General features: G+C 35.9%; 1 protein-coding gene across 3 annotated transcripts in view; it reads left to right on the top strand.

Annotated features, from left to right (window-relative positions):
- PLEKHA5 (pleckstrin homology domain containing A5) overlaps window positions 1–17,189 on the top strand; it is a 233,599-nt gene that overhangs the window by 203,284 nt on the left and 13,126 nt on the right. For 2 of the 3 annotated variants that reach the window (XM_058558683.1, XM_058558682.1), the window contains 4 exons: window positions 5,111–5,212; window positions 8,500–8,611; window positions 9,435–9,481; window positions 11,583–11,700. In XM_058558683.1, coding sequence (XP_058414666.1) covers window positions 5,111–5,212; window positions 8,500–8,611; window positions 9,435–9,481; window positions 11,583–11,700 — 379 coding nt within the window. Of the gene's footprint in view, window positions 1–5,110; window positions 5,213–8,499; window positions 8,612–9,434; window positions 9,482–10,263; window positions 10,453–11,582; window positions 11,701–17,189 lie in introns of all 3 variants that reach the window. The other variant, XM_058558686.1, reaches the window with a different exon arrangement.

Below are 17,189 nucleotides of genomic sequence, written 5' to 3'. Positions count from 1 at the left end.
TAAAAAAAAGCTGGTAAAGTCATTATTAGATAGTATAGTAAGGTATGTCATGTGCTTAGTAAATAGTGATTTTTATTTGAGATGCAGATATATGATAAGGCAAGTATAAAAAGACAAATATTCTTTTTTGAAAAGTTATTCAAATAACTAAGCACATTCTTAAAATCTGTGCCAAGTAATCTTTACATCCTGAAGGTAAAAATGAAATCAGATTAACTTTATTTTGATTGGTCTTAAAAATCAACTGCTTCTAGGCATGTGCTGAAACACTGCACAGGGCTACATTGGCATGTCCCCGGGATGCCGTGCACATGCTGCCATCTCTGCCATTTTCACCTCTTGAGAACCTCACAGTCCTTCCAACCCATCTCCTCCTCGGAGCTTTGTCTGACATTTTCCTTTCATCTAATGCAAATCACTTTCTGTCATCTGCTGGGGCCTTTAAGATAACGGCAGAGTCTAGCCCTGAGCCAGTATAAAGGACATCACAAAAGGTAGAACACAGGGTGGGAGTATTATGGGACCTGTCGGGACTGACTGCTAGAGAGAAGCAACGTAAACAGATCTCTGGCCTGCAGTGGGAGTGAGTGTCTCGTAGGGCCACCGCCCAAGGGAGGCAAGGCTCTGAGCCGAGGGACAGCTGCGAGGAATTAGAAAAAAAAAAAAAAAAAAAAAATCAACTGCTTCTAATACCCAGTTGGCAGAATTGTTATGGTTGGGTGGTAGTGACCAAAAAATTAAGATATTTTTGTGCCTAATACTCAAAACATAACGGTAAGTTTAAATATTGCAGTGCTTTAATTTTCCAAGATTTAGGAGTGGACATTGATCAGTAATATTTAAAATTGAAAAGAGTTGTTTGAAGCTTAACTTAAGAAGCTAATAAATAATCGTACTTCATCTATACTATTGCCCCCTCTCCATTTTGAAACTGAAAATCTACTGTCAATTCTTCACCAAAGCTTTATGCTTCATTTTTTAAATAGAAGAGCAGAATAGTAAATTAACATTTCTTAGATTAAAACTTGGAAACAATAATTGAAAGGCAAACTAGAAGCAAACCAGTCTGTCCATTAGCTCTAAGCATAATAATGGTGGTAATTATTTACATTTATGTGTAGCGTTTTGTGTAACTATTCCCATGAGTAGATAGATTTTGTTATAAATTGCTATTGATCCTGGACAAGAAAAGGAAAGTTCTTATTACATTAAAAACTTGGAAATGAGGGCCGGCCCCGTGGCTTAGCGGTTAAGTGCGCGTGCTCCGCTGCTGGCGGCCCAGGTTCGGATCCCGGGTGCGCACCGACGCACCGCTTCTCCGGCATGCTGAGGCCGCGTCCCACATACAGCAACTAGAAGGATGTGCAGCTATGACATACAACTATCTACTGGGGCTTTGGGGGAAAAAACAAATAAATAAAATTTAAAAAAAAAAAAAAACTTGGAAATGAATCAACAGTCCTAATCTTTTCTTAATAAAGACCACAGTATATAGCTGCTGTAGCTCATTGATCTTTTTGGTAGTCTGGGATTTCATTGCATCTGAGTGTTGCAGACCTACTTGAAATTTTCTTTTTCCCACACTGGCCAAATCTTGTCTCAGTACATACTATATAGAAGTAAATACTATTAAAATTCACTTATTCCATGCCCTAAACTTAGGCTAAGCCAAATTTTTAAAAAGTCTTCTGCCAGGCTGGCCCTGTGGCTTAGCGGTTAAGTGCGCACGCTCCGCTACTGGTGGCCTGGGTTCGGATCCCAGGCGCGCACCGACGCACCGCTTCTCCGGCCATGCTGAGGCCACGTCCCACATACAGCAACTAGAAGGATGTGAAACTATGACATACAGCTATCTACTGGGGCTTTGGGGAGAAAAAGGAGGAGTATTGTCAATAGATGTTAGCTCAGAGCCAGTCTTATTCAGCAAAAAGAGGAGGATTAGCATGGATGTTAGCTCAGGGCTGATCTTCCTCACAAAAAAAAAAAAGTCTTCTGCCATCCCTATAACAATCCCATACATGCACACACATTTTTTTTTTACCTTTGTTAGAGTATAACATATTCTCAGAAAAGTACACATATTGAGTGCTAACATTCATATCAAGACATTGAATTTTACCAGCATGCTAGAAGCTCCCCTCCTGGTGGCTGCCTTCTCCCAGAAACACCAACACCTGACTTTTAAACTATATATTAGCTTTGCCTTTGAACTTTATAAAAGTGTAATCTATATATAGAGTATGCTCTTTGGCTTCTTTTAACGTTGTGAGGTTCATCCACGTGGTTGCAGATTGCAAGAGTTCATTCATTCTCTTGACTGTGTGGCGTGAAACTCTCCACGTTTTTATTGAAAGCACTGTTTCCTGACTTGTGCCTGTGATTTTAAGATACCTGTATATTTAAGATAACTGTAACCCTTTTCAGTGCCTTAGTGTACCTATATAATACCTTCTTGACAAAAAATAGCAAGGTTGTATTTAAAGATTTTAAGTTGGTACTTGTGTAATCTGTTTAATTCTTTAATGAAATACTCAGCCAGGTGCTAGGAGGAAGCTCATGTTATGCCAGCACTGCCCCTCTTCCTGTTGTCCCCTGTTGGCATGTGTTCTGTCCACCCATAATCATGTTTGAGGAGTGAGAGGTAAAGAAATGGGTGGGCCCAGCAGGCTTATGGGCCTCAGGCCAAATGATACAGTGCAATGGAGGACTTTCTAGGTTAGGGAAATTGAAAGTATACTATGTTTCTTCACCCCTAAAATATTGGTGAAGTACTGTCTAGCTCTCAATGTCTATTTATGTGTTTCTGTAAGAAAGACAAGGATTGCTACTGTCCTAAAATGATCTCCTATTTAGATGCCTCTTAGGGCACCTTTGGGCCCACCCTGACCTCTGGCTTTTCTACCAGAGAGGTTAGGTGTTAGCCTAGCAATGCCATCTTACTTATCTCTAGGCTGCCATGGGGTCTGTTATCCTCATTTTACCCTCCCTGAAGCCTTCAAAGGCCCATTATTTAGATTCCCAGTTTTTGTGATGTAGACAAATTAGAAGATGTCTAGAAGCAATTTTTATTAAAGGAGATCAATATCCTTATTTACTCAGGTAAAAACACTTTGCTAAAGCCAAGTAAGGAGACTAATATTTTCATAATATAGATGAGATAAAAATCTTTAGTCCTTTATCACTGTGCCTTTTTAAAATTTAATTCATTGTGAAATCTGCTTAATAGACCCCCTAAATTATCTATGTCATGTAGAAATGATAAAAAATCTCCAGTGGTTTATCTCTGCTTTTTTAAAAATATAATTCATTGTAAAACCGGCTAAGGAGATATCTTACATTCAAAAAGCAATTATTCCAAATGGCCAAATTTTAACACTTATTTTAATTTTTAAAGGTACGCACCTTGAGTAATTTTTCACTGCCTAAGTTTTTAAAAGTAATTTTAAGCTAGTTGCAGAATATACAAAATAAAATAACTCTTTAAAAGAGAACCTCTAGGAGCTTGAGGTATTGCTGCTTTTTTTTTTAAACTGTTAAGATTATTTTAAGTAACCTTTTTTCCGCTCTCGGTACCCTCGTTCCTTATCCCGAGAGTATTGCTGCTGTTAACTGACATTTCCCAGGGCAGCTTCATTCGGAGCAGGTCAAGGCAAGAAATCCCTGGTCATGGGAGGTTCTCACACAAGAGGTACTAATTCATTTTACAACAGCGTTCAGAAAATGTTTGTTGGTTGTGTTACACATGCCAACAGCACACTAGATACTGATGATAAAATAGTGATCGGACTGGCTCCGTGGCTTAGCGGTTAAGTGCCCGCGCTCCCCTGCTGGCGGCCCGGATTCGGATCCCGGGCGTGCACCGACGCACCCCTTCTCCGGCCATGCTGAGGCCGCATCCCACATACAGCAACTAGAAGGATGTGCAGCTATGACATACAACAATCTACTGGGGCTTTGGGGGGGAAATAAATAAATAAATAAAATCTTTAAAAAAAATAGTGATCAAATACAGTCCCTCTCCTTAGTTATCAGTTTGTTGACTTCATACCGCTCTCTGAGATGTAACTGTTGCCCAAAGAAGAGTGCCTACACTCCCGTAGAACAGCATCCCTGAAACAGAATGATGTGACGTATTTGGAGCACTTGCAGAATCATTCTGTATTCAATAAATGACAGGTAGAGGCCAGTCCGGTGGCATAGTGCTTAAGTTTGCACGCTCTGCTCCAGTGGCCCAGGGTTCGCAGGTTCGGATCCCCAGTGCAGACCCACACACCGCTTATCAAGCCATGCTGTGGCGATGTCCCTTATAAAGTAGAGGAAGATGAGCATGGATGTTAGCCCGGGGCCAGTCTTCCTCAGCAAAAAGAGGACTGGCGACAAATGTTAGTTAGCTCAGGGCTAATTTTCCTCACAAAAAAAAAAAAAAATAGATGACACAGGTAGAGGGAGACCAAGTATGAAAAACTTCTCTGTGATTTGCGAGTTTGGGGTATTTTTTTTTCCCAAAGGAGAAAAGTATAGGTGGATGCTATCTATAATAGTCTTTGAGCAGGATTCACTGACTTGTTTAGTTAGCTGAATTAGGTTATTACATTACTGTAAATTTATTCTAAGTAAAATCATATCAGCCTTGAAGTGTTATTGAAAATCCAACATGCTAAAATACAACCTATTTATTATTTGTATTCGTGGAGAAATTTTAATCAGGACAGATAAGAAAATGCTTTATTTTATGCCTTTACTCCATTTTAAGAAATTATCTTCAAGAAAAATTTGCTGTATTGCCATGAATAAAACAATGTATTTCCTCAAAATAAAACTCTTTAGACAGAATGAATTTGAATATCTTGATGTCAAGAATGAATAAATAATAATTATGGGGGGTTTGTTTGGGTTTGTTTTGTTTTTTAATAAATCTGAATACAGCAGCACAATAATAAATACTTCAGTTGCTCAGTAAATTCTTGTTGAATTAAGCAAAAAAGGGAGGAAAAAAGTAAAGGAAAATGAGTTATAAAAATTTTTGTTTTGTTCAATATAAACTACACGGTTGATAACAACACAGAAGCACATTTTCCCCATTAAAGTAATTAAAGCTCTTTGATTTTAGGAACTGGAACGAGCATGGAGAGAATATGATAGATTAGAATACGATGTAACGGTTACCAGAAACCAGATGCAGGAGCAGCTAGATCGCCTTGGTGAAGTTCAGGTACAAAAGTGTAATTTTTTTACGTTGTTTTAACTGATTTTGAGTGGTACCGTACAACCCACCTTGTTAGATTTCTGCATGCCCTTAAGAGTTGTTACATCATTGGCTACCTAAGGCCTGGGTTGAAATACTTTCAATGATGGGAATCTTGCTCTCTCACAAAGTAGCCCATCCTTCATTGTTTAAAAGTTCTTTATTTTATTGGGTACATTGTGAGCCCTGGAGTGCTCTGTGCTCCTAGCTAATTATGTCACTTGTCATTGAGGTGTTGAATTATATAGATTTATCAAATAACTGATATGTTATTTTTTTATAAAATTTATTCTAATCCGTTCTATATTAAATGCCTCTTTTTTATCAAACTATATTTAGCCTATGGTCTTGACTGATATATTATTAGAATAGGGGAAGATGCAGTACCATTTGGCATAAAGAGTCCAGATTTGTAAACTGGCAGATCTGGGATCCGGTTCCAAGTGTTAGTTTTGTTATCTGTAATATGGAAATAATAATACCTGTCTTAAAGTGTTGCTCTGAGAAATGGAGATAATATACATTTAAGAAAATAATAAGTGTCGCTTCATGCTTGTGGCCCTATATAAATTTGGCCATCTACATTGGAAACCCACTGGACTCAACAGACAAATCAATACAAGAACTAAAAGGTTAGTAAGGATGACTCATAGAAAATCAACTGTCCTCTGTCTATGCTGTCCAGTGTAGTAGCCAGTAGCCACCTGTAGCTGTTGGGCACTTGAAGTGTTGCTAGTATGACCAAGGAACTGAAGTTCTAATTGTTTCTCATTTTAATTATCTAAATTTAGTTAACCACATGTGGTTGTGACTTCTGTATTGAACACTGAAGTTACACTAATAAGATACTAAATACTAGAGAAAAATAACTATAAATATCTAAGATATAACCCAAGGTTCAGGAAACTTTTTCTGTAAAAGGCCGGATATTAAATATATACACTCTGTCACATAATCTTTGATGGTTTTGTATTTTTTTATCACCACCTAAAAATGTAAAAATTTAGGGGCTGGCCCAGTGGCATAGTCGTTAAGTTCGCACGCTCCTCTTAGGTGGCCCAGGGTTCGCAGGTTCAGTTCCTGAGCGTGGACCTATGCGCCACTCATCAAGCCGTGCTGTGACAGCATCCCACAAACAAAATGGAGGAAGATGGGTACAGATGTTAGCTCAGGGCCAATCTTCCTCAGCAAAAAGAGGAGGATTGGCAACCGATGTTAGCTCAGGGCCAGTCTTCCTCACACACACATAAAAAAATGTAAAAATGTGTTCTTAGCTCACAGGCCATACAAAGAGACTACAGACCAGAGCATTTTGCCAACCTTGATTTAGCCTAACAAAAAAATGTTCACCATGAAAGATTAATTTACTATATTATAGGACATAAGAGAAGACTTGAGTAAATGGAAAAGTGTAACTGGTTCAGCCATGTTCACAGATGGCCCAATTTAACGTTATCATGATGAAAGTTCTTCCCATAAGCTCAATTCTATTCCAACCAAATTTCTAGCAGAATTTTCTGAAAAAAATTAACAAAATGGTTCTAAACGTCTTTTTAAGGTATAGTAAAGACCACAAGTAGTTAAGACAGTTTTTGAAAAAATAAAAAAAATAGAAGGCACACTCTGTGAGAACAACATTGCATATGTGACCTTAGACCAGTTACATAACAGCTCTGTCCCTCAGTCTCCACAACTGTAACATGAAAATAGTAACAATACTTACCCCTATGGGATTATTAAAATGGTTAAATGTAAGCACTTTAAATAGTACCAGGCACATAACACATATAAGTGTTTGTTAAATAAATAAGTAAATAATGAAGGCAACCTAGACAAACTTAAAAGATGATATACTGGGAAGAAGTGTCTTTGACCACTAAAGTTCAACAGGAGTTACTATCTGGATTTGCAGGAACTTGTTCTTTTTGATTTGGAGAAAGATTACATTAGAAAAACAGACAAAGAATGTAAGTAGTTTTAAATCATAGAAAGTAAAACTCAGATTGCTAACAAGTGTTTGGTTTAAGTCACTAGTAACCAGAGAAATGCAAAATAAAACAAAAATGATATTTTCAATTGTACATCTCTCAGATAAGCAAAAATATGTATATAGATTTAAATTATTGCAAAAGTAATACATATTCTATACAAAACGTGCAGCTGTCTGATTTTTATAGTTGATAATCCTTCCCCATAAGTATGTCAGTATTTACCTCTCTGGGCTGTCATGGGTTTGGGTCTCATGTGAGTATTTCATTTACTTGGATGCTTCCAGCCTGTGGCTTGGGAAACTGGATAACTAAAGTTATGTGGTGCCTTTTTGAGGCAGTATTAGTACGTAGTCCTTAGGCTTATAGACTTTGAAAACATATTTCTACCCCTTGGAGGACTTTTTTCTTGTTGATTATTGATTTTATTCTAGTATCTGCAATTGTCGAAAACTAATATTCAGTGAAAAAAATCTTCTAGGCAATGTGACGATTTTTGTACTTTATTGCCTATTTTTTAAATAAAGTTATATTCCTAAAAATATATTTATTGTAATCCTAAGTATATGTCATAGAGTTCTGTTAGAATCTTACAGAAAACCAGTATGATCTTATTTTGGTTTCAGTTATAGCATTTAGCCTGAGGGCATGAAATGGGGTATATTAGAAGTAAGAGAGTGGATATAATTTAGAATAGAATAAAAATGGCAGTGATAAATCTAGATTCCAAAATTGAAAATTTGTCCTGCAAATAACGTTTTGTTAACTCTAACTCTAAATGTATTTTGTTTATTGTCCTTTTTTTTTTTTCTTGTTTGTCATGTCTCTTTGTGTTCTAGACCATAGGAAGCTGCTATACTTTCCATTTCTTTTTTCTCCCCCTAAAATATATGTATGTTTTTTTAATTTGGGGTTTATGGGTTTCTATTTTGTTCTGTTTTCTTTTTGGTTTTCTTTTCCATTTTTAGTCCCTCTGATCGGTATTCCTTCCTGGGATCATAAATAACGGAAGGCAAAGCTTACTGAAGAGATAAGAAATAGTGCACTTAAGACTGAAAAATTAATTTTTTTCTTTCTCTGCTTTATCTTTTATCTTTGCCACTGAAGTTGCAAAATTGGGCATGTTCACATAGGTCGTATTAAATATTCTCAAAACTTAGTCCACTGCAATTCTCATTTTTTTAAATATATAATTAGTGAAATATATAACTTTATTTAATGATTTTTTTTTTTTCCCGTATCTGGTCTGTGCATTTTTACTAATAGACTGAATCAGCAGGAATTCAGCGTGCGCAGATTCAGAAAGAACTCTGGAGAATTCAAGATGTCATGGAAGGACTGGGTAAACACAAGCAGCAAAGAGGCACCACAGAAACAGGTCGAGTAGCTTTGTGTTTTATTCCCGGTAGTTGACCATAATAGTATATCTAAATGGAATGACACATAGAATCAGGTTTCTTTTTTTATTTTAATGGATTTTGACATCAGAAAACAGGCACTCTTCTTTGTAATACTGAATCAGGACACAAATTTATAAAGCAAAGAGCAAAAGTTTTTCCAAATACACTCACACAAAAATAAATCATTGTTTTGTGTGTATAATTAAAAACACACATAGTGTTTTGGTTTTAGGAGTTTTTTTCCCCACAACAGAAAATGGAATTATGCTATACTTATTTTAAAACAATTTGCTTTTTTCTCCTTAACAATACAATACAATAATAGTTGTGTAAGAATCCATTGTATAGATGAACTATAATTTATCTGTTTCTGTGTTGATGAGCGTGTAAGTTGTTTCCAGGTTTTTGGTTTGTTTGTTTTGTTTCTGTCATAATGTTATAATGAATATTGTTTATGTATAACTAAACACATATGCTAGTACTTCTGGATTCCAGAAGTGGGAAATGAGCCCACAGTCTCCATGTTGATAAGCACTGCCAAATTGCCCTCCTAAAAGATTATGTCAGAGTATACTTACACCAGTAATGTTTAAGGAAATGCATTTCCCCATACTCTTGTTTAAACTAGATATTTTAATTTGTATTTTTTAATGTAATTTGTTTCAAATTCTGCAAACATTAGTAAATAAAAGATTAGAAACTGAAGGCTTCAATTAAGTGACATGAAATTATTCCTTTTTTCTGTATATTCAAAAAGATATGTTTAGGATAAGTAGTTATGTTTTATAATTTCTTTAATAGGTATGGTAGGACCAAAGCCTTTCTCGACAGTCAAGTACAAAAATGAGGTAAGTTTGGATTGTTTGTCTAACTATAAATTATTTTAAATATTTAAAACATGAATTAGAGTTGTCTGCTCATAACAAAATGTTTTCTGAATATATTTGATTTATTGTTTTAATCTTGAAATTTCACTGGTTTAGTAATTTGGTACTTCTAACAAATGTGATTTTTCTTCCGTTTTCTTAATGTAAAAACATTGAATCACTACTTTTCATCTATGTTAGAACTTTAATATTGTCATACTTTTTCTAACTTGAATATTTATCATTGTTTCTTATACTTCATAAAATATGTAGGATGATTGATAGATAAGTTGGCTTATGTATCTTGCATACCATAAAGAAATTACAAGTACAAAGGGATACTGTCAACCTAACTGAAAGCATCTGTGGTCTTGAATTTTGTATAAAAGCCAATCAAAAAGAAATGTTTATTTTTTTTCCTCTTAAAAATTACCCAAAAAATATGGAGTAAGATTTTTAAATTGATACTTTTCTTGTAGTTTTAAAATGAAATACAGTAGTTTCATACATCTGTTTTGAGGTCGGGCTTCAGTGTAAAGCTAACCTGTGTGTTACAGAAAAAATTAGATACAACCGTATTTAAAACCTATTTATTGGCTATCATAAACATTTTTGGTTTTACTTTTCAGTATGAGACTTTTAGCTTGGCAGTGTCCCTTTAATTATCTTAAAGCGAATTTAAGTTAATTTACCATTGCAAAGAATTTAGATACACTTAATTCAATATGCTTGTCTAAATAAGGTGACTATTCTACAATCTTTAGGAAGAGGAAGTAGTCCCACCTCGTCCTCCACTTCCTCGGTCCTATGACTTTACAGAGCAGCCTCCCATAATCCCCCCTCTGCCCAGTGATAGCAGCTCCTTGCTCTGTTATAGCAGGGGCCCAGTCCATCTGCCTGAAGAAAAGAAGATTCATCAAGTTCAAGGATATCCAAGAAATGGATCTCACTGTGTAAGTGGCTGCAATAGCCACAGAATAATCAATCGCACATGCCCTCTCATTTTTGAAAATTTATTTTTCACTCAAACTTTTTTTTTATTATAACACCACTTTTAACCAGTGCATTTTGTTTATAGATAATGTTATCATTTGTGTTTTTCCTGTTTTGGTTTTACCATTCTCAGTTTTTAATATTTTCACAACTTTAATAATATTTCATATTTTCATAAATATTTTCATGAAGTGGTTACGTTGCATGTGTTTAAGGAGCCATATTTTAAATATACTATTTTAGGATATTAGAGGCAAAATAGTATCTTGAGATCAGCAAGAAGCAAGAAAGAAAAAGATTGTTACTAGGAATAAGAAAAAGGTTGGGGAGTAGGCATTTCAGTCAAGGAAAGCTGTTAGAGGATGTGGACATTACCAAGGACAGACATTACCCATGGAAACTGGAAATAAGAGGTTTGGGGTGAAGCAAATAAATGTGAAATGTAATAAGAAAGGAAAAAAAATAAGGAAAAAAGGAATAGGGCTTATTGGATTAATATGATATAATTATTTTCAGACCTCAGATATACCGTGATAAAAAGGTTCTAATGACTTTGTCCCTAAGAGGAATATTTTTTGTGTGTGTGAGGAAGATCAGCCCTGAGCTAACATCCATGCTAATCCTCCTCTTTTTGCTGAGGAAGACCGGCTCTGAGCTAACATCTATTGCCAATCCTCCTCCTTTTTTTTTTTTCCCCAAAGCCCCAGTAGATAGTTGTATGTCATAGTTGCGCATCCTTCTAGTTGCTGTATGTGGGACGCGGCCTCAGCATGGCCGGAGAAGCGGTGCGTCGGTGCGCGCCTGGGATCCCAACCCGGGCCGCCAGTAGCGGAGCGCGCGCACTTAACCGCTAAGCCACGGGACCGGCCTGGAATATTTTTAATTTTAAAACCAAAAGTTCTATTGGTTAAAAATCTTTCAGATTCTTTTTTTTCAACCTTAGGTATAACATACATATTAATTATGTTACATCCAAGATAGCTGACTGAGGCTTTTGATTTGTAGAGTTTGACTTGAGTCTTTAGAGGTAAACATTTTAAAAGAAACTTGTAGCAATTTTTTTTTGGTAATTACATATCTTCCTTTCAAGGGTCCAGATTATAGACTCTACAAGAGTGAGCCAGAGTTGACAACAGTGGCTGAAGTTGATGAATCTAATGGGGAAGAAAAATCAGAGCCTGTCTCAGAAATGGAAACTTCAGTTAAAGGTCAGCGTTTGGGATGTGTTTTATCTCCTATGTTTTTCAGACATTTTAGCAATAAATTCAGTTTACATGTTGACCCAGGACATATACAAGTCCACAGTCCCTGATCTGAAACCTTTGGAGTCTGATGGGTTTCAGAATTCGGAAGTTTTCAGATATTAGGAAGGTATCGTGACCCATCAACCATGTATCACAGGTCATCTTGGCTAGGCATGAGGCAGCACCCCGTTTTTAAACTCATTAATATTTCTGGAATATTCATCCTAAGTGGGATAAAGACTAAAAAGGTTTGTATCAAATCAGGTTAGGTTTTACTGAGAAATCTTTATGCCAAACTTGAAAAGCTTTTGTTTCTTGAGATTTTTTATTTTTTAGTTTTTTTTCTATTTTAAAATTGTACATAAAAGATTAAGGCCTAAAACAAATTGCCATAAAATTTATATGCTATAAGTAAATTCCGTGAAATAATACTCAACTCCTAATGTGTGTACTCTGATTTTTTTATTTTATTTACTTATTTATTTATTTATTTATTTATTTATGAGGAAGATCAGCCCTGTGCTAACATCCGTGCCCATCTTCCTCCACTTTATGTGGGACGCCACCACAGCATGGCCTGACAAGCGGTGTGTCAGCGCACACTCGGGATCCTAACCCAGGCCGCCAGCAGCAGAGCACGCGCACTTAACCGCTCTGCCACGGGGCTGGGCCCTTGATTTTTTTTTTTAAATGCTGGTCATTCTTCAATGTTGTAAAGAAAATGGGTAGAAGGGCGACTGTTTAGGATTAAAAAGATAGAAAAGGCCAGACACAGTGCAATACTTGAACCTTGACTGGATCATGGTTTAAAAGAAAAGGCTCTAAAGACATTGTGGAGACCATTATAGAAATTTAAATATGTTCCAGATACTATCTAATAGTAAGTGATATTGTGGTATTGGGGTTACGTAGGAGAATGTGTTGTGCGAATTCTGAAACACTTAGAAAAGTATCAACAACTTACTTTCAGATGGTTCATTAAAAAGGTGAGTGTACACATACAAAACAAAAGCAAATATGGCAAATGTAAATTTTTCCAGAAAAATCGTTACTGATCCTAACCCACTAGGCTGATTTTTTATAATCTGCTAAAGGATCACAAAGTAAAGTTTGGAAAACATTAAATGGTAATGTTTACATAGCTTTTTTCGTAATAGGAATATTTTTGTAGGCCTTCTAATGCCAGGGTTTTTTTTATTAGAAAAATACTACCATCTTAAAAACTTAATATTTATACATTTTTCTCATTCTGATTCAATCATTACTTCTCTTCATTGAAAGTCTTTATTAAAACTTTACCTTTTCATACACAGATGTAAGTTAAACAGTTATAGCCTTAGTTCTTATTATATTGGTACATATTATTATAAATATACAGAAAATATCAGACTGCAAACAAAAGTAAATGTTTTTGGCAATATAGCTAACTAGATGCCCTGGCCAATCCTGCCACAGAAAGTGATTACAATTGCTGGTTAATATCATTTTAAATTTTTTTGAGAAGTTTCAGCAAATGGAGAAAAGTAAAGAAAGGAATGCTCAGGCCAAAGATTGTAACAAAATACCATAGACTGAGTGGCTTAAACAACAGAAATTTATTCTCACCGTTCTGGAGGCCAGAAATCTCAGATTAAGGTCCAGCAGGGTTCAGTTTCAGGTGAGGACTCTCTTCCTGGCTTGCAGCTGGCTGCCTCTTGCTGCACCCTCACATGGCCTTTCCTCTGAGTGCCAGCAAAGAGAAAGAGATCATGTGCAAGCTCCCCGTTGTCTCTTTTTATAAAGACACTAATCCTTTCGGATTAGTGCCCCACCTTTATGACCTCATTTAACCTTAATTACCTCCTTATAGGTCCTATCTCCAAATATAGTCACTTTGGAGGACATGAATTTTAGGAGGACACAATTTAGTGCATAGCAGGAGAGATCCAAAAAGTTAAGTGGAGCCCTAAAGCCAGCTTTTACCTTGTGACAGGACAAAGCTCAGAGTCTGAACAAATGAGGAGTCTGATAGGAGACCCCCTCAAGTAAAGCTGGGACCCTCTGAGGGCTATACTCAGTGAAAACTGGTTAATTGGATTTCAGCAAAATTTAGAACTTCTACTCATCAGAATGGGAGAAAATATTATCAATACATGTATCTGACAAAGGCCTTGTATCTAGAATATATAAACAGCTCTTGCAAATCAATGATAAAGACAACCCAATAAAAAATAGGCAAAAGACTTGGACACTTAGCAAATAAGGTATACAGATGGCCAAAAAGTTTGCAGCTGATCATAAAAGAAATGCAATTTTAATGCAAATTAAAATCACAGTTCACACCTTCTAGAATGGCTAAACTTAAAAGACTGACTATCAAGTGTTAGTTAGGGCATGGAACACTTGGAACTCACACACACTTCTTATGGTGATACAGAATGGAACAACAGTTTGGCAGTTTTTTAATAAAGTTAAACATGCAACTATCATATCCAGCAATTCTACTCCTATATATTTACCTAAGGAAAATGAAAATATAATTCCTCAAAAAGATTCATACAAGGATTTTTTTAGTAGCTTTAATTCTTAATAGACAAAAACTGGAAGCAACCCATATGTCTGTCAACAAGAGTATGGGTAAACAAATTTTGATATCTTCATGCAGTGGAATACTCCTCAGCAATTTAAAAAAAACTTCTGATAGTTGTACAATATGTATGAATCTCAACAACATGGACAAACCTGAAAAAAATTATGTTGAGTGAAAGAAGCCCAACAAAGGAGACATAGGGTATGATTTCCTTTATATGAAGTGTGAGAATAGGCAAAACTAATCTTTTGGTGATAGACAGCAGAAAAGTCCTTGGCTTTGGCAGAAGGGTGGGATTGACTGGAGGGGAACTTAGTCGGGTGATGGAGATGGTCTTTATCTTGATTGAGATAATTACACAAGCGTATACATTTGTCATACCCCACCAGTTGTACACTTAAGATCTGTACATTTCGGTATACATTTTGCCTCAATAAAACTTGAGAAGGATAGTAAAGACAAAATGGGAGAGTTTGCTGCTTACTGGCCGTCATTTAGGAGAATTCTACAATACTTCAGGTTGAAGGAAAGTGGTCAGATATGGAAGGTCTAAGAAGTATAAAACTAAAATATTTGACAACAGTAGCATGTAAAACAGGAGGAGGTTTGTTGATATTAAGATGTTCTAAGGTCTTTGTATTGTTCTAGGGAATGGTAATGATCCTGATTAACTTTAGACTTTAATAGGTTAAGTGTGCATGTTAGGGTATCAGATAAAGAAAAGAAATAGACTGTATACTTTCCAGACTAGTAGGGAGGCAAACTGAATAGTAATCCAAAAAAAGAGAGAGGAAAAAAGATAGAAGTGGGAAAAATGCAAAGCAAAAAATAAGTTGGTAGAAATACATCTAAATATATCTGTAATTACAACAAATATAATTGGACTAAATGCTTCACTTGAAAGAAAGATTGTCAAACTGGGTTAAAATTAAAAATACAGCTATATGGTGTTTACAGCAACATCTAAAACTTAACGGCTACTAAAAAATCGAACCTAATGTTGAGTGAAAACATCAAGTTGCAGAAAGATATATAATATATAATGCCATATATATATAAAACTTTCAAATATGCATAACGAAAACAGTATATTTTTTTAGAAATTCAAGTATTACAAAACTATAAAAAAAAGCAAAAGAAAGATAGACATGTACAACAGTTATTACCTCTGAGGAGAGAAGACTAGAGAAGGTTGAGAAAAGGCCATTAAAGGTAATGATGATATTTCTTAATCTGGGTGATGACTAAATGGATAGATCATTATTCTTTATAATTGTACATATTTTATACTTATTCCTTTACATCTGCTTTATTTAATAAAAACAGTAAAGAAAGAAGTAAATCTTTTTCATTTAACCAGTCAACAATTACGTAGTAGGTGGTAAATGAAAATTTGGGTGGTGTAGAAGCTGATGAAATATCGGACATATAGCCATGAGTTGGAGAGACTTGTAAAGCGGAGATTCATAGCCAGCCACCAAAAGCCAGATCTTTGCTCTCATTCCTTTTTTTTTTTTTTTTTGGTGAGAAAGATGAGCCCTGAGCTAACATCCAATGCCAATCCTCCTCTTTTTGCGGAGGAAGACTGGCCCTGAGCTAACATCCGTGCCCATCTTCCTCCACTTTATATGGGATGCCGCCACAGCATGGCCTGACAAGCGGTGCATCGGTGCGTGCCTGGGATCTGAACCCGGGCTGCCAGCAGTGGAGTGAGCGCACTTCACCACCGCGGGGGCCGGCCCCTTTGCTCTCATTCTTATTGGTGAATACATAATACAGGGCCGCAATATAAAATTCAGGGAGTATACAGCACGTGAGCAGACACTTTACAAAAGAGTATAGTCACATAGCAAATAAGCATATGAAAAGGAGCTCAGTCTTTTTAGTCATAGGGAAATGTAAATTAAGACCACAATGAGGGCTACCCCATGGCTTAGTGGTTAAGTGCGCGCGCTCCACTGCTGGCGGCCCGGGTTCGGATCCCGGGCGCGCACCGCCGCACGGCTTCTCTGGCCATGATGAGGCCATGTCCCACATGCAGCAACTAGAAGGATGTGCGGCTATGACATACAACTATCTACTGGGGCTTTGGGAAAAAAATAAATAAAATTATTAAAAAAAAAAAAAAAGACCACAATGAGATACCACTATACATGTACCAGGATGGCTAAAGTTAAGACTGATGTGAGCTTTTTGAATTATCTAACCGTTCTTAGTAGTAGTTCAGTTGTTTTGCTTGGATTTTCCAGATATACAGTTATGTCATAATTATAATTATCCTTTTTTTCTTCCTAAATTTTATACCTCTTTCTTCTCTGAAGCTAGTAGCTCCACAGTAGTGTTAAGAAAAGGAGGCAGTAGTGGACATCCTAATTCTGCTATTGACATTAGCGGGAATGCTTTTAAGTTGTTCCCATTGATCATGGTCCTGGCTTTGGTTTGAGGTGTCTACGTTTTGTCATATTATGGAAGTATCCATTTATTCTCATTTTAGCAATGGGTTTTTGTTTTTTCATGAAAGGATATTGAATATTACTTATATTGAATTTATTATATGCCTTTCCTAATGATCATATTTTTCTCTTTTTTTAATATATTAATATATTGAGTTACAGTTAATAGATTTTCTAATATTAAACCATCCATTTGCATTCCTAGTATAAACCGCAGTTGTGGTGTATTTTTCCCTTAATGTGCTACTAGATTGATTCTATTTGATAGTGATTTATTTCAGATTTTTACATTAATATTTATAAATAAGTTTGTTCTGTGATTTTTTTTTTTTAACTAAAAGTAAAAATTGTTGATTGCCAACATTTAAAAGTTAGGACTTTGTAGCTTTTTTTAAAAACTCAATAGATCTCGCCAGACTGTCCCTGTTGCC

This window comes from Diceros bicornis, chromosome 17, assembly GCF_020826845.1.
Source record: "Diceros bicornis minor isolate mBicDic1 chromosome 17, mDicBic1.mat.cur, whole genome shotgun sequence".
In the NCBI taxonomy this organism is placed as follows: Eukaryota; Metazoa; Chordata; class Mammalia; order Perissodactyla; family Rhinocerotidae; genus Diceros; species Diceros bicornis.
The sequence above is the reverse complement of the archived record's forward strand: the minus strand, read 5'-3'. Positions and strand labels throughout refer to the sequence as shown.